Genomic DNA, 20,825 nt, shown 5'->3' with positions numbered 1-20,825 from the left:
ATTAAGGAAATAAATAATATAATTTGACTAGATGTACCATTTGTTTTCTAATTTTCCATCATGACTAAATAAAAGGGGTCTGTATTTTCCTTGGTGTGTGTATACCAGTGTGTTAACTAGTTATATGATTTTTCACCCACTGGGGTAATAACGACATGGGTCAGTTGTACTGTTAGCCATAGACACATTACCACAGTTTGAGTGAATGTATTCAGCAACACAGGACAAAAATCATAATTTCTCATTATCAACAATTTATTGTCATCTTATGGTACCACAATGCACTTTCAAAGCAAACATGAATTTTACAAATGATCCTGCTAATACTTTACAACGGCTTAGGCGGAGACACAGTAATAGTCCTTGTCTAGGGCAGTGGTCACCAACCCTGGTACTGGAGAAATTCACCAGGAGTGCAGGTTTTCAATCCAGCACCAACCAACGCACCTGATTAAACTAATCAAAGGTCTCGACAACTAGCTAGTTTAATCAAGTGCCTTTGTGCTGGTATGTACTTAGAACCAGCATACGTATACCCCTTTCACACTACAGCCGTACTGGGCTGGCCTGGTTACATATCCACCACAATTCTAGAACTCTGCTAGAAAGGACAGTGTGAAAAGAAAATCTTAGCCACCTATGGTTCAGGACCTATAGTGGGAGGCCCCAGAAGCAGTATTTGTCCCCTGTTGTAGTGACTGTCCGATGGCTCAGATCTGGGAGGACTCTACCCACAGTGAGGAGCTCTTCACCCGGGGAGGCTGCTGAGAATTCAGTGTCGTCACTGCACCCTCTATCTCTGACATCCACACCCTCTGGAAAGGAACACATTTTTGTGGTTTGTTTATTGTTCCCATTTCAACAGTGTTTTGTAATTTTTTTTAAATCGTGTGTTGAGACCTTTTGAAATTAACTTGACATACACACGGTACCATGAGGATACTTGGCTCACTAACTCATGCCAGGGGTTGCAAAGCGACCAGTCATTTTGTTAATTAACAATCTATGGCAACCTATCGTAACTTTGGTCATTTATACTTGAATAACTTTATTTTATTGTATGTATTAATATGGACAAAGAAATGTACGAGTTTCTAGTAGATAGACCAGATGGTTCAAGAGAAAAAAGCCTAATTAATAAAAAGCATCAATGGGATTATTTTCAATTACCTCTAACTCAACCAACTAGACTTTTCAGTTGTGATGCTAAAACATTGATAAATGCATGGACAGAAATTATATTTCATGGATTCACTATGCCCAGATTCAGACCAGAGTGATGCGCGTGTAAATGGGGAGTTCCTTTTTATGCACTTCTCTCTGCGTATTCTGACCTTGAATTTAAGTATGAAAATAGCATGCTATTCGTTTGGGGTGGAGATCTAAGAAATTAAAAGGTGTGGCGGTGTCAACTGATAAGACGAGGTCAAAATACGGCTTAATTCCACCACCTTTACACGCAAGGAAACCATGAATGAGGTTGAGCGAACCTGCCCGATCTAAGTGGGAAAAGCGTATTTGTTTCAATACAAATAACTGCATTCTCCACGCACTGTGATTTAATAATAAGAGCTAGGTAAATGAGAAGAGCTAGGTAAATGAGAAGAGCTAGCTAAATGAGAAGAGCTAGGTAAATGAGAAGAGCTAGGTAAATGAGAAGAGCTATGTAAATGAGAAGAGCGTGAGTAATCCGTTTGGAGAGGATTGAAAATACACACAGCAATTGTTTTAGATGATTTTTCCTTCTGATCCCTGGAGATGAATGTGAAAACAGCCACATGGAAGCAAAATGAAAATCAGAACTTGTATTTGCAGCCCCTTTTCCACAACGAAATAGGCTATAAATAGCCGTGTCGTTATTCAGAATTGTGTGTCCTCAATTTGATGTCTGCGCTTTAGAATGTTTTAATTATAGCCCATGGTGCAGTTTATTTTCTCTGTTTTATTTGACATTTTGTATTATGTTATATTAGCCACTATCAGCAGGCACCAACATTTCTAACTGCCACTTTAGCTTACCTTTCTTTCCTCTGTCACATCCGTGTAGTTGTTCCTGAGGGTGACTAGCATTAGTGGATCATATTAGGCTAATGTTGTGCAATGTGGGACATTATGGCATTGACCACACGCAGCAGGTTAAACCTGGAGCACAGTTCACGACGACTGGACCGTTGTCATTACAGTTCAATGATTAGAGTAGATTTATAGGACTTGTTCAACCCTTATTGTAAACTTTTTTCCACCTTCCAATATTTCATGGATTGAACTTGAATATGACAACTTTCAGGATGAATCAAACCACTTTTTAATTCCTTAATATATTTAGTGCGTAAAGGCTCTCCAAACCTGTTTTTTGTCATACATGCTTGCCTAAATAATCTACAAGATCAGAGGATTTTTTACATCTACCAGTTTGTGTTGAAACGGAGATGAATATGCATATATTATTTACATGGCTTTATTTAACTTGGCAAGTCAATTAATAACAAATGCATTGCCTATCAAGAGGCAAAAGTCCTACTGTGGGGATGGGGGCTGGGATGAAAAATATAGGACAAAAACACATCACAACAAGAGAGACACCACAACACTCCATACAACAACAAAGCATGGCAGCAACACATAACACAGCATGGCAGCAACACAACATGGCATTAGCACAACATGTTAGCAGCACAAACATTGCTAGACACAGACAACAGCACAGAGGGCAAAATGGCAGACAACCCAATAAATCACGTGAAGCAGCCATGTGTCAGTAAGAGTGTCCATGATTGAGTGTAGAGATGGAGAAAACTGTCCAGTTAGTGTTTTTTTTGCAGCTCACTCCAGTCGCTAGCTGCAGCGAACTGATGCCTATTTTCCAAAATTGTTCTCAATGTATTCTAGTCTGTCAACAATGTCCAAATGTAAAAAAAAAGGTACCCTATTGAATGAAAACTCCAAGAGAAAATCTGTTGGCCACATTTATTCAGTGTGCAGAAGGGAATCATGACTGCAAAGCGTGTTATGCACCTGCACAAGGTAAGTCTGAATACCAACTAGTGAGAAGTATAACTTCCTAAATTGGAATCGGGACATAAATTGCTGGTTTATATTACGGATAATGTTTTACAGTTTAGTCTTATTTTAATAATCTCATATTTTCCATGTGCTAAAGCCAGAGATAGACAGCAGTGATGATATGAAGTACCCAAAAGGGCCACTAGATGTCTTGTGATAGATTACCTAAAATCATTGAAATGTTTGAATTCTGGTAATTTACTGGTAAACTTTCAAAGTTTCCAGTAATATACCCACCCTTTGCAACCTTACTCATGCCTAGTAATGAAGGAAATTCCACCTAATTTAGATGTGTCAAAGAGCAAGGTGACTCGGACAGTATTGGAATACAGACTTCTCTGCTAGTGTCCGATCGTCTGATGACCAACTCGGGCTGAGCGATTAACCAAAATGTAGGTTATTTTTCGGTTTTTAAACTAATTGACTTAAGTCTGTTCAATTATTTGAATTCCATGTCGTTAAATTTTTTTTCTGTGAGCTCAATGTGCAGTTTCTGTAGAGATAAATCAGATTAAGCCTGAACTGTGCAATGTAGTAGGGAGTTGTATTTTCCAATAGACCAATATTTTGCAAAGCTTGGTGCAAAAAAACATGACAATAATCCATTGCGCGCCCTCTTAAATTTGTCCATCTGTGCGTAGCAAGACAGAACAAGCAATCGATATGGATAGAAAGCAGTTAATTGGCGAGCCTGAAAATACATGATCTTGATTGTTGGTAGTCATAAAATGATGCCTTATTTACTTTGAATAACTACAAAAAGTGATTTTGATAGGCAGCAGCTCTATGGAAATGAGATGATGACTTGGAATAAAATTAAAGTAATGTGAATAAATGATGGTTCATAATTATGGTTCATAAGCAGTAATGGGAGATCACTAACGTCATGGGACTTGTATTAATTGTTTTATTCTGTGTCGTTACAGCATGCAATCCGCACAGTGCTTTTCATGTCAAAAATACATTAAACCAAAAGCAATGATACATTTTTTTTTTTTTTAATCGAACCGTCCTCAATAAGCACTAATCGCTCAGCACTATGACAAACACTAACTGGATCGAGTCACTTGATTTCTGGAAAGATAGCAATTTGTATGTTTGCGCAGAGAAAATCTCCTAGACAAATAGACTGTAAATAGCTCAACAATGATTATTATCATCCGGCAAAGGAATGAAACATGGTGATGAATGAAGGATAACACAGGAATTTATATGGCAGTAATCAACTAGCAACTCAAATGAATAAACTTTGAACCTGCTGTGAGTATGTTGAGATGGGAATGTCATGATCGTGATAAATCCACGCCTTATGACCACATAATGAAATGTTGTCAGTCACCATGGTACAATTACACACGAACAACCAAATTGGAATGCAACCCAATTCTCATTGTAAAAACACTACTGTCCATTCAGTGTTTTTGTTAGGACTACAACACGTACAGTGTGTTCTACAATAAGTTCAGAGTGCTCTTACTGTACCTTGACGGCCTCGGACGGTGCTTGTAGAATGAAGGCAGCGATACACTGCTGGTAGCGGTTCTGGTGCATGATAATGAAGGATTGGGATAGCCCTGACGCTGAGAAGAGAAGGATGAAACATGTCAGTGTCATTAGTGCACACCATAGAAAAATGTATATATTTTTTTTAACAGAAATTGAAAACAAGCGCTTCATATTGGAAGTTCAGGTGGTCCCTCCCTGTTTTGGCCAGTTTGCATCCATTTAGTTTCTAATTAATACAACCTAGTTTACATATAAATTATACTCTGCATACATTTTCATACTGGTCCCTGATGGAATCGAACCCATAATCCTGGCGTTGCAAGTGCCATGCTCTACCAACAGTCACAAGGCCAGGTCTGTTGAAGAAACGCACATAAGCAGTACTGAACAAATAACTCAGGACTGATACTGTAATCAATTACAGATGACTAATCTGCGGTTTAGATAACTGGATTGCACAATACAGTGGCTTGCGAAAGTATTCACCCGCTTGGCATTTTCCCTATTTTGTATCATTTGATTTACACAACATGCCTACCACTTTGAAGATGCAAAATATTTTTATTATGAAATAAACAAACAGAAAACTTGAGTGCATATCTATTCACCCCTCCAAAGTCAATACTTTGTAGAGCCACCTTTTGCAGCAATTACAGCTGCAAGTCTCTTGGGGTATGTCTCTATAAGCTGCCACATCTAGCCACTGGGATTTTTGCCCATTCTTCAAGGCAAAACTGCTCCAGCTCCTTCAAGTTGGATGGGTTCCGCTGGTGTACAGCAAAAAGTCATAACACAGATTCTCAATGGGATTGAGGTCTGGGCTTTGACTAGGCCATTCCAAAACATTTAAATGTTTCCCCTTAAACCACTCGAGTGTTGCTTTAGCAGTATGCTGAGGGTCATTGTCCTGCTGGAAGGTGTCCGTCCCAGTCTCAAATACAAGACTGAAACAGGTTTCCGTCAAGAAATCCCCTGTATTTAGCGCCATCCATCATTCCTTCAATTCTGACCAGTTTGCCTGTCCCTGCCGATGAAAAACATCCACACAGCATGATGCTGCCACCACCATGCTTCACTGTGGGGATGTTGTTATTGGGGTGATGAGAGGTGTTGGGTTTGCGCCAGACAAAGCGCTTCCTTGATGGCCAAAAAGCTCCATGTAAGTCATCTGACCAGAGTACCTTCTTCCATATGTTGGGGTAGTCTCTAGAGGTCGACCGATACATTTTGGACCCCTGATTATGGCCGATTACATTGCACTCCACGGGGAGACTGCGTGGCAGGCTGAGTACCTGTTATGCGAGTGCAGCAAGGAGCCAAGGTAAGGTGCTAGCTAGCATTAAACTTATCTTATAAAAAAACTATCAATCTTAACATAATCACTAGTTAACTACACATGGTTGATGATATTACGAGTTTATCTAGCTTGTCATGCGTTGCATATAAATCGATGACGTGCCTGCTAATTTATCCTTGAATTACAGCCTACTTCGCCAAACAGGTGATTTAACAAGCTCATTTGCGAAAAAAAGCACTGTCGTTGCACCAACGTGTACCTAACCATAAACATCAACGCCTTTCTTAAAATCAATACACAAGTATATATTTGTAAACCTGCATATTTAGCTAATATTGCCTGCTAACATGAATTTCTTTTAACTAGGGAAATTGTGTCACTTGCATACTATGCAACAGTCAGGGTATATACAGTAATTTGGGCCGCCTGGCTCGTTAGGAAGAAATGGTCTTCACACAGTTCCCAACAAAGACAGCCAACTTTGCCAAACGGGGGATGATTTAACAAAAGCGCATTTGCGAAAAAAGCACAATCGTTGCACGAATGTACCTAACAATAAACATCAATGCCTTTCTTAAAATCAATACACAGAAGTATATATTTTTAAACCTGTATATTTAGTTAAAATAAATTCATGTTAGCAGGCAATGTTAACTAGGATGTTAACTCGCGTTTGTTGCACGCATAGTCAAAGTATATGCAACAGTTTGGGCCGCCTGGCTCGTTGCGAACTAATTTGCCAGAATTTGACATAATTATAACATAACTTTGAAGGTTGTGCAATGTAACAGCAATATTTAGACTTATGGATGCTACCCGTTAGATAAAATACGGAACGGTTCCGTATTTCACTGAAAGAATAAACGTTTTGTTTTCTAAATGACAGTTTCCGAATTTTACCACATTAATGACCTACGGCTCGTATTTCTATGTGTCATTCTATTATAATTAGGTCTATGACTTGATAGCGCAGTCTGACTGAGCGGTGGTAGGCAGCAGCAGGCTCATAAGCATTCATTCAAAACAGCACATTCCTGCGTTTGCCAGCAGCTCTTCGCAATGCTTCAAGCCTATCAACTCTCGAGGTCAGGCTGGCAATACTAAAGTACCTATTAGAACATTCAATAGTCAAAGGTATATGAAATACAAATGGTATAGAGAAATAGTCCTATAATAACTACAACCTAAAACTTCTTACCTGGGAATATTGAAGACTCATGTTAAAAGGAACCACCAGCTTTCATATGTTCTCAGCAAGGAACTTAACCGTTAGCTTTTATACATGGCACATATTGCAATTCTACTTACTCCTCCAACACTTTGTTTTTGCATTATTTAAACCAAATTGAACATGTTACAGTATTTATTTGAGACTAAATTGATTTTATTGATGTATAAAGTTAAAATAAAAAGTGTTCATTGTTCATTCAGTATTGTTGTAATTGTCATTATTACATACATACATATAAAAATAGTCAGATTAATCGGTATCGGCGTTGAAAAATCATAAATCGGTCGACCTCTAGTAGTCTCCCATATGCCTTTTGGTGAACACCAAATGTGTTTGCTTATTTTTCTTTTTTTTTCTTTAAGCAAATGGCTTTTTTCTGGCCACTTATGTAAAGCCCAGCTCTGTGGAGTGTAAGGCTTAAAGTGGTCCTGTGGCCAGATAATCCAATCTCCGCTGTGGAGCTTTGCAGCTCCTTCAGGGTTATCTTTGGTCTCTTTGTTGCCTCTCTGATTAATGCCCTCCTTGCCTGGTCTGTGAGTTTTGGTGAGTGGCCCTCTCTTGGCAGGTTTGTTGTGGTTAATAATGGATTTAACAGTGCTCCCTGGGATGTTCAAAGTTTCAAGTATTTTTTTAATAGCCCAACCATGATCTGTACCTCTCCACAACTTTGTCCCTGACCTGTTTGGAGAGCTCCTTGGTCTTCATGGTGCCGCTTGCTTGATGGTGCCCCTTGCTGAGTGGTGTTGCAGACGGTGGGGTGTATATATACACTGAGATCATGTGACAGATCATGTGACACTCGAAATAAAAATCCATTTAAAATACAGGTTGTAATGCAACAAAATAGGAAAAACGGGGGGGATGAATACTTTTGCAAGGCACTGTATGTTTTTATCATAGGTTTGATTATTGATATAAATTCAGTATCTTATCAGTAAGTTAAGCAGCGTTTCCCAAACTCTGTATTCGGGATCCCTAGAAGGTGCACATTTTGGTTTTACACAGCTGATTCAAATGATCAAAGTTCATGATTAGATGATTATCAGCTGTGTAGTGCTAGGGCAAAAACCAAAACGTACACCCCATGGGATCCGAGGACTGAGTTTGGGAAACCCTGAAGTAAAGCAAGAGGTGTGAACAAGTGCCAAATAGCCTAAATGTAATAGATTAGTAGATGTTCATAGGCCTATGTTTAAATCAGTGATGAGGTCCTAGGATCAGGTTGTACATTATTTTCCATAAGAACACACACACACACTGTTAAGTTACTGCACTGTTGAGAGGAGAGCTTGCAACTAAGCATGTAATTTTACTGTTTACTCCCCGCTATAGCCTGTGCTTATGACAAATAAACTTTGATGTGACAATAACATTAAGATTGACAAAAGCCAAAATACTAGTGTGTTACTAGGACATGTGGCCTTAACTTCTCTAGGGTAGGGGGCAGCATTTGGAATTTTGGATGAAAAGCATGCTCAAATTAAACTGCCTTCTACTCAGGCCCAGAAGATAGGATATGCATATAATTAGTAGATTTGGATAGAAAACACTAAAGTTTCCAATACTGTTAAAATAATGTCTGAGTATAACAGAACTGATTTGGCAGGCGAAAACCTAAAATCCATTCAGGAAGTAGTTTTTTTTGTTTTCTATTCAATGCCATTACAGTATCCATTGACTTAGGACTCAAATTGCAGTTCCTATGCCTTCCACTAGATGTCAACAGTCTTTAGAAATTGTTTCAGGCTTGTATTCTGAAAAATTAGGGAGTAAGAGCAGTCTGAATGAGTGGACTCTGCCGTGTCACAGAGCTTTTTCATGCGCGCGAGAGTGCCTTTCTTGTTTACCTTTTATATTGACGCCGTTATTGTCCGGTTGTAATATTATCGATGATTTAGGTTAAAAACAACCTGAGGATTGAATATAAACATCGTTTGACATGTTTCTATGAACTTTACGGATACAATTTAGATTTTTTTTGTCTGCCTGTTGTGACCCCGTTTAAGCCTGTGGATTACTGAAGAAAACGCGAACAAAACTGAGGTTTTCGGATATAAAAGAGAGACTATCAAACAACAGGAACATTTATTGAATAAATGAAGGTCTTCTGAGTGCAAACATATGAAGATAATCAAATCTAAGTGATTAATTTTATCTCTATTTCTGACTTGTGTAACTCTTCTACTTGGCTGGTTACTGTTTGTAATGATTTGTCTGCTGGGCTATGTTCTCAAATAATTGTAAGGTAAGCTTTCGCCGTAAAGCATTTTTTAAATCTGAAACAGTGGTTGGATTCACAAGAAGATAATCTTTAAACCTATATAACATAGTTGTATCTTTTCTGAGTATTTCTGTATTTGAATTTGGCGCTCTGCAATCTTACTGGATGTTCGCCAGGTGGGACGCCCACATACCCTAGAGAGGTTAAACTGTGGCAACTACATCATTGAATGCTGGACTTTTTCCATTCCTGTATCATGCATGTGTTGAGCCGTCCCCACCTGCTGCGTTGAGTTGGTCTACGCTCCTGAGCTGGAGGCGGTCCAGCGAGATGGGCTGGTCCAGGACGGTGAAGGTACAGCCCTCCTTCAGCAACTGGTCCAACTCCTGGTTCTGAGGGAGGCGCAAAGGATTCTGTTCAGGACCTGTGGACTTCTAGAGGGGGGGTAGGAGTGGGAGAGCGCGCGGGAGAGAGAGAAAATCAAATTCAGTGATCAAAGAGGATTAAGTACTATACGAAAGTAGTTAAGTTATAATACATATGTAGGTAAGTATCTATGTGAGAAAATCGTAGAGGTATGGGTCTTACCTTCTTGTTCCTCTTGATCTTGGTGATGAGGAGGAAGTCGTCAAAGAGAAACAGGTACACATCATGCAGCTTAGCATTCTCTGGTGGTAACATATGTAGAGATGATGTCAGGACATGGCTGATGTAAAAATACAGTACTTAAACAGTATTTTAACTAAGCATGACTGATTACTCTGTATGTCACCGACCTGTGAGCACTAGTTTGCCCTCATGCAGAAGGCACCGATGAGCGATGAGGTTTTCGAGGGTGACCGCTTTCAGGAGATGCTTCAGATTCTGTTCAAAGCCAAATGAAGGGCTGAGGTTAGGTTGTGGGTAGACGCATGATTTGTTTGCATTCTTACGACTTCATATGTGGTGGCAGTATATTTTATTTGGATCATATCCCGCCGTTATGTCTCTTGCATGCATATCTAGCTATGCGGATCACGATGATCAGATATCACTTGATCTTTATCTGAAAAAACTAAGACGCTTCAGACAGCCCTCTCTTTACATCAATGCATTGACATCATTCAAGATACAGCTAAGTTGTTGTTGTATTGTATATGACTCGTGTATCAAAACGTTAACCATATGATCTGTTCTACTCGAATCCGAACCCAAGAAGACCCATTTGTCTTGGCCCAAGACCAGTGTCATTGGAAAGCTTAAGTACAGAGGCCCATGTTCCTCCAGGAACTAACAGGATTACGTCAATTAAGTCCATTTTATTCTATTATGTATTTGTGCAAACCCAGTTTGATATTCAAAGCTCAACTCTCTCATTATAGTGAATTCAACCTTACCTCAGGGATGAAGGCCCGCTTGTCTCTCTCCCACACTGGCAGCCACACCAGGGCATCTCTCAGTAGTTTCACCTTCTGGTAGTTGTCCAGCCATTTGACTTTGCCCTCCAGATCACCTACAAAACACACACACAAACACAAAACACAAAACATAAAACAACACACACCCACAACACACAACACACCCACAGGGGGAGGGGTGTGTGTGACACAAACAAACCAACGAGGACACTAAACTGCATTCCACTCCACCTCTCTGTTTGATAGTGAGCAGTGCACACTAATTAGGAACACCGATTCTGGCAGGCTTATTCCTGGCTTTGGAACACACAGAACAATCTTAACAAGGGTGTCACTGTTGTCATCAGATTAAATTAATATAATTTATGTAACTTCATCTTAGTTTAATAATATAGTACTACTTTGTAAAATATTCAGCTATGTGCACAATTTATCAAACTATCAATTCATCTGGCATTGGCAATGAAACAAATACATTTCAAACAGTATCTCTGATGTTGATACGGATATCATTAAATAATGACGACAGCTGACTGTCTCAACATGGGTGTGATCTATGATGCTCTAGTCATAGATTAGACTGCACCCACCTCTTACCGTAGACACCCACCACACCCATTGAACATTGACCGATTCAGTCCAGCCTGCCATTGTGACAGTGCTATTCCCAGGCCACATCAACTCACTGTATACCTCTGTTATTGTCTGTAGAGTCACACCCTGGCTATGGGAAAGAACTTTGCAGCACACAGTAAAAACACAAACTAGTTTGGAATAGAAAAACGGGTTCGATATACAAGAACAATTACATTCAAGGTACATATTTCTCTACAGTCCGTCCTGTCCATCTAGTTATAGAGAGAACCACCAAAATACGTCTGCAAGTAAAGGCATGCAGAGAAGACGTCAACTGTCACAGATTTTGGCTGCTGCCCAACAAACAAACTGGCTATTTGGTTACCATTTCTAAGAGACATGTATTTGTAGAGACTATCCCGTACAGGAGGCTGTGTGTAAATAAACTTTTCCAGTGTATATTTTGCTACAGGTGTGAAGATGTGAGTTAAGCCAGGAGGTATAAGTGGCTGTCAAAAGCCCACATAGCTCTGTCAGAAAACACCCTAGAGCTGATGGCCTGAACCGGAATGGCAGAGCTTCTGTTTCCTATGTAGAAATAGAACTCCTAGAATGGCAACCTAATTCAAGTCAAGAGGGGGGGGGTGATACAATTCAAAATGGCCACCGGTCGTCCTATTTCTAAAGGTTTTCTCCATCGTAAGACACAGGAGAGGCTGGCTGACTGACTCTGCTTGTTCAAGTTTCCTTATACGGCAAAAACATTGTTGTGGTTAGAGCGAGAGGAGCCTCTAGTGATGACTGACTACTGTTAAATTAGGTTGAGATGAGTCACCTCAGCTGATAAAAATAGATTATGCAAATAACCCAGATAATCCAATAATGGCTTCACAGAACCCCAAATCAGCTTCATTTACACTAATAACGTGTGTGGTGAGCCATTGGCTTTACAGAGTCAGTGTGGTGGTGAGGGTTAACTACTTAAGTGTTGCAGTAAGAATGTGCAATAAAGTAGTGTGGTACGGTTGCACTGTTTTGTAGAAATATCAGATCAGCCTGAGAGACTGACCATGTTGTACACGATGTAGCCAATGGTCTGGCAAAGCTATTTTGTTATTCTCATTGGAAGTTACGGGGAAATAAGACTTTTAATTGAAAATGTACAGCTGTGGAGCGGGCAGTGCACAGGGGCTGTGTGGGTGTTTGAGTGAAAAAGACAGAGGAAAACCAAACAGGTTTATATATGGAACAGCAGCCTGGGTAGTGATGGGGTTTTACAATACAGTGTTTCAGTGGCAAGGGTGAAGGAGGGGGATGCTCACATATGGAGGTGTCCACCTGCTCCGCCACACTCTGCAGGGCGCTCTCCTCCTCCTCCGTCCGGCTTCTCTTCCCTACGTTCCTCAGCAGCAGGGGGTAGCGGGTCAGACGTTGCAATGGTGCCACCAACAGGTCACGCAACTGCAACCTCCGACACTCCTGGTTCCTCTCACACCACTAGGAAGGAAGGGGGGAGAGAGAGATATATCATCTTTAACAACATCCTCAGCTCTGGCATCTTCCCCAAAATGTGGAACCAAGGACGAATCACCCTAATCCACAAAAGTGGAGACAAATTTGACCCCAATAACTACCGGGGGATATGAGTCAACAGCAACCTTGGGAAAATCTTCTGCATCATCATCATTAACAGCAGACTTGTATATTTCCTCAGTGAAAACAATGCACTGAGCAAATGTCAAATTGGCTTTTTACCAAATTACCGTATGACAGACCACGTATTCACCCTGCACACCCTAATTGACAAACAAACAAGCCAAAACAAAGGCAAAGTCTTCTCATTCTTTGTTGAGTTCAAGAAAGCTTGACTCAATTTGGCATGAGGGTCTGCTATACAAATTGATAGAAAGTGGTGTTGTGGGGAAAATATACAACATTATAAAATCAAGTGTGCAGTTTAAATTGGCAAAAAACATTGCTTTCCACAGGGCAAGGGGGTGAGACAGGGATGCAACTTAAGCCCCACAATCTTCAACATATATCAACAAATTGGCGAGGGCACTAGAACAGTCTGCAGCACCCGGCCTCACTCTACTAGAACCGGAAGCCAAATGGCTACCATTTGCTGATGATCTGGTGCTTCTGTCCCCAACCAAGGAGGGCCTACAACAGCACCTAGATCTTCTGCACAGATTCTGTCAGACCTGGGCCCTGACAGTAAATCTCAGTAAGACAAAAATAATGGTGTTCCAAAAAAGGTCCAGTTTCCAGGACCACAAATACAAATTCCATCTAGACACCGTCGCACTAGAGCACACAAAAAAACTACACATACCTCGGCCTAAACATCAGCGCCACAGGTAACTACCACAAAGCTGTGAACGATCTGAGAGACAAGGCAAGAAGGGGCTTCTATGCCATCAAAAAATTTGATGTGCCAATTAGGATCTGGCAAAAAGTACTTGAATCAGTTATATAACCCATTGCCCTTTATGGTTGTGAGCTCTGGAGTCCGCTCACCAACCAAGAATTCACAAAATAGGGCAAACACCAAATTGAGAGACTGCATGCAGAATTCAGCAAAAATATATTTTGTGTACAATGTAAAACACCAAATAATGCATGCAGAGCAGATTTAGGCTGATGCCTGTTAATTATCAAAATCCAGAAGAGAGTCATTAAATTCCACAACCACCTAAAAGAAAGTGATTCCCAAACCTTACATTGACTATGTACAGACTCAGTGAGCATAGCCTTGCTATTGAAAAAGGCCACCGAAGGCAGACCTGGCTCTCAAGAGAAGACAGGCTATGTCCACACTGCCCACAAAATGTGGAGACTGAGCTGCACTTCCTAACCTCCTAACAAATGTATGGCCTAGAGACACATATTTCCCTCAGATTACACAGATCCACCCAAAAAATTATATATATATCTAATTGATAAACTCCCAGATCTATTGGGTGAAATACCACAGTGTGCAACCACAGCAGCAAGATGTGTGTCCTGTGGCCACAAGGTCAACCAGTGTAGAACAAACACCATTGTAAATACAACCAATATTTATGTTTATTAATTTTCCCTTTTGTCATTACAACACTGTATATAGACAATGACATTTTACAGTTTGGAACCTTTGTGAGTAAGGTTTACTGTTAAAAGTGAAATAAACAATAAAAAATGGTTTATTATCTATTTCACTTGCTTTGGCAATGTAAACATGTTTCCCATGCCAATAAAGCCCCTTAAAAAAAGAAAAAAAGAGAAAGCACGGTGGGAGAAGAGAGCATGGTGGAGAGAGAGAGGCGTAGGGGGAGAGAGGAGAGGGAGCATGGTGGGAGAGAGAGGGGAGAGGGAGAGAGAGGGAGGGAGAGGATGGGAGAGAGAGGGAGTGAGGGAGAGAGAGGGAGGGAAAGAGAAAAAGAGAGAAAGAAAAAGAGAGAGTAGGGGGAGAGAAAGAGGGAGCAAGAGAGGGGAGAGAGCGTAGGGGAAGAGAAAGAGAGTTAAAGCCAAATTAAGTACTATAAGTAGGTTGATAAGTAAGTGTGTGACAAAATCTGATATTGAGAGAGAAAGCGATTGAGTAAGAGCGTGGGAGAAAATAAGAGAAGAGAAGAGACAGGTCAGGAAGTAAAAGGTGAAAGAGAGCAAGTATTAGGAAGAACTGAGGGACGGGGTAGGGTAGGAGTGAAAGTGAAGTTGTGAGAAAGACAAATTATCTCAGCTGAGAGCAAAAAAACAGCAGGCATGCAAAAGAGTCTCAATCGCAGGAGACTAATTGTCACATTCCAATTGTCAGCAAGCCCCAGTGACTCGGTGTTCGTTCACACTTGACCCAGTTCTATCCTACCTTACTGCATAATTGTGTGTGGTTGTTAGGGACAGGGAACAGCGCAACCTTGCCCCAACCAACCCTGATTTATAGTTCCAAATAAGCAGCGCTTGGTGGCTGCGGCCTGCAGTGTACCTTCACGTAGGAGCCAAAGTCCTCTCTGTGCTTCAGGCTGTCCAGATAAAAGAGTGCAGTGGAATAGTTGAGGCAGTACTTCTGCAGACAGTGGCATATGCTCTCCTGGATCGCCTGCCAACAGATAGATATATGTAAATTGTTAGCTAAGCAGTAAGCGCATAGAGAAACAGAAAGATCCCATTAAAAAGTTTATTGGCCGTGTACACAGATTTGCCGGCGTTATACCACAGTGGTTTCCATCTTTTTGGTGACTGTATCCCCAACTGAATTCTGCTCGGCCATGAGTACCCCTGAAGTACCCCCTCGTGTGCATTTTACCAGTAGACACATGGTCTCATGAGTACCCGCTATGGATCGGCCAAGTAAGTCGCTCTGGATAAGAGCGTCTGCTAAATGACTCAAACGTCAACAATGTACCCCTAGTTGGTAACCACTATTACAGCAGGTGCAGTGAAATGCTTATGTTACGAGCTCAAACAGTGCAGTAGAATGTCTAATACAACACAAATAATGCAACAATTCCCATCAAGAAATAACAATCCAAAGCAGATCTATATTAGAGTGAGCTTGTGTGGGACTCCAGAATAGAAAGAAGTGGCGTGTAGAGACAGTATATCTTTTGGAAAAGACAAAAAAGCTGCTGGGCCACATGAAAAAAAACGGTGCTTCGTATTCATAGATAATTTCATGGAGGGTGATGAAGAGATTTATGTCTAGTGTACCATATGAGTAGGTCACTTAAAGAAATAAATACACATTATAAATACAAATAATAAATATGACTAATTATACAGACACTAATGATTTTATACATGTTCTCTGGTTTATAATGGAGTGTGTTTCAAGTTTAATTAGTTGTATGTACAGGATACACATGGTATACACCGTCCAACGAAATGCTTACTTGCAAGGTTCCTTATCGACAACGAAACACAAAATAATAAAAAGATAAGAATATAAAGTAAATGGTCCAGTAGAACAGAATATTCTGTGTGTGCGTGTAAACACGTGTGTGCTTGTGCATTCAAGTGTTTTTGAACGTGTGTGTGTATCCATACCTTGTGGAGGAGCTCCAGCAGGGTGGGCCCGGCCCCTGCTACCGGCATCTTCCAGGACTCCTTGATGACATGCAGCAGGCTGGTGAGGAAGCCAAAGCTCACCTGGGGAACAACACATCACATTACAGAGTCCAAAAGAAAATGTAATATCATAGATAGACAAAGTCTACATGAAGATGACATGCCACTGACTATTCGTATAATGGAGATAATTCCTTCCTACAATGTCTTGTAATTGTACTGCAGGTGACTATCTTGTTGAAATTAATGTAAAGCAAAGCAGCACTCTCAAAATTCTATAGATTTAGTGTTTCCTGAAAAACAGAGACCAGAGGTCATAGTATGAGAATTCAATCCTTCAACATGTAGCCTAGAGTAAGATGACGTCGATGAAGATTTGACGTCGTGATGGGGAATATTTAGTGACTTAACTTTGGAATTTCATTTTGATATGTGGATAGCGTGTGGCAAACCATCTCCCATCCAAGTCCCAAAACAAAGTGCCTTCGCCCCCTTCACTGCCATGGTCAGTCATCCATCTGGGACATGGGTAGCTAGTTTACCATGCGTATCCCGTACATACGGCTAATAAAAAAATATGCAACTTCAAGTCCTACTTTACTCACAGTAGTGTCTACCTCACTGCCTCAAGACAGCATGCCATGGCCCTATCATCCTACCATTCTGCATGGAAGACAGCACCCACACAGGATCAGTACCAATCGGATCTGGGCGGTGTTGGAGTGGGACTAGTGTGTTACCATGACGACTCAGTCTCACAAGACACCTAATAGAATGCTATACTATCATAGTACACAATAATAGAGACGAAAAATTAAATTAACATGCCAAACACATTTTCCAAGCTTGGGATACTAAAGATCTTCTAATCTAATCGACAGGGCTAGCACAATTATTGTATAACTGATGGTTATGGATGAAGTCATCAGTCATGAGATAAAAATAACACATTCAGAAAAAGCAGTCCAAAAAAAAAGGTTTTGAAGTGTCTGTCCTATATCTAGGATTTCTTCCTAACAAAGACCGTAATTAATTTGCCAGAATTTTACTAAATTATGACATAAAAGGTTGTGCAATGTAACAGCAATATTTAGACTTATGCATGCTACCTGTTAGATAAAATACGGAACGGTTCTGTATTTCACTGAAAGAATAAACGTTTTGTTTTCTAAATGATAGTTTCCGGATTTGACCATATTAATAACCTACGGCATGTATTTCTGTGTGTTTATTATATTATAATTAAGTCTATGATTTGATATTTGATAGAGCAGTCTGACTGAGCGGTGGAAGGTAGCAGCAGGCTCGTAAGCATTCCTTCAAACAGCACTTTCCTGCGTTAGCCATAATAACTACAACCTAAAACTTCTTACCTGGGAATATTGAAGACTCATATGTTCTCATGTTTTGAGAAAGGAACTTAAAAGTTAGCTTTTTTTACATGGCACTTTTACTTTATTTAAAGCATTATTTAAGCCAACTTCAACATGTTTCATTTATTTGAGACTAAATAGATTCATTCAGTATTGTTGTAATAGTCATATATATATATATAGATTGATGCACTGTTGGCGTCAATTGACTCTAGGGGGTAAAAAATATATATATACTTTAGGAACAAACAGATGACTGAAGATGGAACAGTTTCTGCGATAATGGACTCAACAACATGATAAAAGTTTGTTGCTGCTTGCTGAAACAAGCAAGGTACTGTAGCAAATGAGTCTTTGGTTGCTTATGCAATGCCCCCCCACAATGCAGCAGCAGCACACATAGGAATAGAAACTGGCAATTTGATTGGTAAACTCATTACATGGGTACACGCAAAGGCTGCCTGGTATTGTGATGCAAAAATGTCCATGGTAATGTGAAATGTTCATTCAAATGATGTTAGCTGATGTGGCTCATGCAATGGAATGCATTTATTTTTGTCAACAAACCATTGCACATATTGATGGTTACACTTCCTGCTTTGCACCAATGGGTACACTTGCAATGGCTGCCAGTCCCATTATGCCATCATTGACTTGAATGGGGAGGCCCATTCTATTCCTTCTATATCAGCACATGCAGTCAGGAGAGAAAAAGAGTAAGTATTCGAACGGTTATTAAGGAGCCGCGGCCATTTGGCTGGTGAGTTAGCGTCATCCAAAATTCCATGACATTCACAGCCCTACTAATCCAATCTAATGTAATATACAGTATGCATCTGTACAGTCTCACCAGACACAGCTCGTTGAGGTTGGCAAACAGCCTCCAAGTGTCCACGTCAGACAGGTAGTCCCTCATCTGCAGGTTAGTCAGCGTGGCCAGAAACACCTGAAGGACACAATATTTCTTTATATTTTTTATTAAACACAAAAACATTAAAATATATTATATATTACACAATGGAACACAAACAAGAGGGAGAGGTTGGATCTGTTTTTGCTGTTTTCAATTTCATCACGAAGCTGAAGAAAGAGTTCCCCCAACAAAGTATATTTTAGAAAGGGGCAGTGTCAATTCAAAGGAAAGGCCTGTTCGAACCATCACAACCTGACATTTGTGTTCAAAAAGCCACACAAAGCACAAGGTGTTTGGATGCAATGGTGAGCTGCCATTCCTGTTCAAAAAGCCACACAAAGCACAAGGTGTTTGGTTGCAATGGTGAGCTGCCATTCCTGTTCAAAAAGCCACACAAAGCACAAGGTGTTTGGTTGCAATGTTGAGCTGCCATTCCTGTTCAAAAAGCCACACAAAGCACAAGGTGTTTGGTTGCAATGGTGAGCTGCCATTCCTGTTCAAAAAGCCACACAAAGCACAAGGTGTTTGGTTGCAATGTTGAGCTGCCATTCCTGTTCAAAAAGCCACACAAAGCACAAGGTGTTTGGTTGCAATGGTGAGCTGCCATTCCTGTTCAAAAGTGTGCGTGTGTGTGTGGGGGGGGGGGGGGGGGGGGGGGGCACGTATATCTAGTAAGTCACCTCTTTGAGCACCATGAGCTGATCCAGGAAGTAAACACACTCGCTGGTGAAGAGTTCCCAGAGAGCTTCCTGTCTCTTGTAGTCTTGAGGGTCACAGTCAGACATCAGCTGAGACGAATCACAGTCCCTCAGGAACTCCTCTAGAGAACAGTCCTGGGGATGGAGGGAATGATAAGACAGATGGATGGTTGGATAGATGTTATTTGAATAATACTAAAACCATAATGCACGGGGGGGGGGGGGGGGACTGATTCGTTGTGGTTTTAACACGGCTGTGCCAGTGCACGCATAAGTACAAGGCGACAACATTCTGTAGCCTGTCTTGTTACTATCCTCAATGCTGTTATCGTCTGCTGTCTAGCTACAGTTTAAAAATGTACACTTGTCATGTGCGTAGGCCAACAAAAGTCTTATTCCCGTTCAATGTGTCATTTATATGTTTCAGGGGCTTCCCTGTTCCTGTAGTAATTCCTAGGAGCACTGACTCAATGATGACTGGCTCCCAAGTTACAAACGCAGACACGTAACAATAAAATATTACACAGCTAGGAGGAAAAAAGTATTCTTCAGCTCTGGTGTTCATATGGCTTTCCTCACCTTGTACTTCTGGAAGTCTGTGTCCCTCCAGTCTTGAATCTGTTCCTTCAATAGATATTTCTCAATATCAGATGCAGTGCGTGTAGTCGTCCCTTTAGTCTGAGAGGAACAAATACAGGTTAAATGTTAAACATTACTTGAACAATTCATTCTTTACTATAGGTATGAGTGTCTGTCTAAGTGGGAATGTGTGTGTGTGTATAGTAAGAGTGTGTGTGTGTGTACGAGTGTGTCTGTACACAAAAGCATGTGTGAGTGTTCGCGTGTGTGCATGGTGGAACAGTGAATGACAGTACACACCAATAGTGTTTTGTTTGTATATTTTCCCATCTATCTATCAGTCTGATCAAACACCTGCAATATGAATTGATTTGGATTGAATTGGTTTGGCTCAGTGTTGTTGACACATGATGAAATCTCAGAAGGCCATGAGAACAAAGGGGAAGAAAGTGTATTCATTAATATGCTTTGATTAAAAGTGGGTCAGAGAACAATATCCTTAATTTCATTGCAGCTTCCTGAGCACACTGACAGCTTCAAAGCAATAGCAACCAAAACCACAAACAACTAGGCTGACTGGTGGCAGGTCACGCTAGCTAGGGCGAGTAGCAGGGGGAGAACAAACAGGCAGCACACATACCGTGCTACGTCTGGAGAAAGGCCACTTGGGTTTCTTGGTGTCTGTGGAAATGGAGAACATGGTTTTGTCATTATCTACAAAGGCCTGCCTTCATAGTTCTTCTGTTGCGAAAATGTGATGAAGAAAAAAAAAAGTGATCCACAGGATGTAGATAGGATTTTACAGGAAATCAAGTTAAGTGTAAACAGCCTTCTCATTTTGCCTGAATGTGGCAATAATCTGAAAATAGTTAAGGAATGTTACTTATATATTTGGGTAAGTGAACTTCTGATGCAGTTACTA

General features: G+C 40.6%; 1 protein-coding gene across 5 annotated transcripts in view; it reads right to left on the bottom strand.

The window, feature by feature from the left end:
- Nucleotides 1–234: 234 nt before the first annotated feature.
- Nucleotides 235–20,825, bottom strand: part of LOC110522730 (pleckstrin homology domain-containing family G member 7) — a 28,788-nt gene continuing 8,197 nt past the window's right edge. For all 5 annotated transcript variants that reach the window (XM_021601209.2, XM_036977427.1, XM_036977418.1 and 2 more), the window contains 13 exons: nucleotides 20,544–20,584; nucleotides 19,904–20,002; nucleotides 19,307–19,459; nucleotides 18,564–18,659; nucleotides 16,320–16,421; nucleotides 15,259–15,372; nucleotides 12,614–12,788; nucleotides 10,695–10,810; nucleotides 10,095–10,182; nucleotides 9,907–9,986; nucleotides 9,599–9,752; nucleotides 4,546–4,643; nucleotides 235–815 (listed from right to left, as the gene is read on the bottom strand). In XM_021601209.2, coding sequence (XP_021456884.2) covers nucleotides 711–815; nucleotides 4,546–4,643; nucleotides 9,599–9,752; nucleotides 9,907–9,986; nucleotides 10,095–10,182; nucleotides 10,695–10,810; nucleotides 12,614–12,788; nucleotides 15,259–15,372; nucleotides 16,320–16,421; nucleotides 18,564–18,659; nucleotides 19,307–19,459; nucleotides 19,904–20,002; nucleotides 20,544–20,584 — 1,421 coding nt within the window. In that variant the 3' untranslated portion in view covers nucleotides 235–710. The remainder of the gene's footprint in view (nucleotides 816–4,545; nucleotides 4,644–9,598; nucleotides 9,753–9,906; nucleotides 9,987–10,094; nucleotides 10,183–10,694; nucleotides 10,811–12,613; nucleotides 12,789–15,258; nucleotides 15,373–16,319; nucleotides 16,422–18,563; nucleotides 18,660–19,306; nucleotides 19,460–19,903; nucleotides 20,003–20,543; nucleotides 20,585–20,825) is intronic.

This window comes from Oncorhynchus mykiss, chromosome 1 (genome assembly GCF_013265735.2).
Source record: "Oncorhynchus mykiss isolate Arlee chromosome 1, USDA_OmykA_1.1, whole genome shotgun sequence".
In the NCBI taxonomy this organism is placed as follows: Eukaryota; Metazoa; Chordata; class Actinopteri; order Salmoniformes; family Salmonidae; genus Oncorhynchus; species Oncorhynchus mykiss.
Note: the sequence above shows the minus strand (reverse complement) of the source record. Positions and strands in the feature narration are given on the sequence as shown.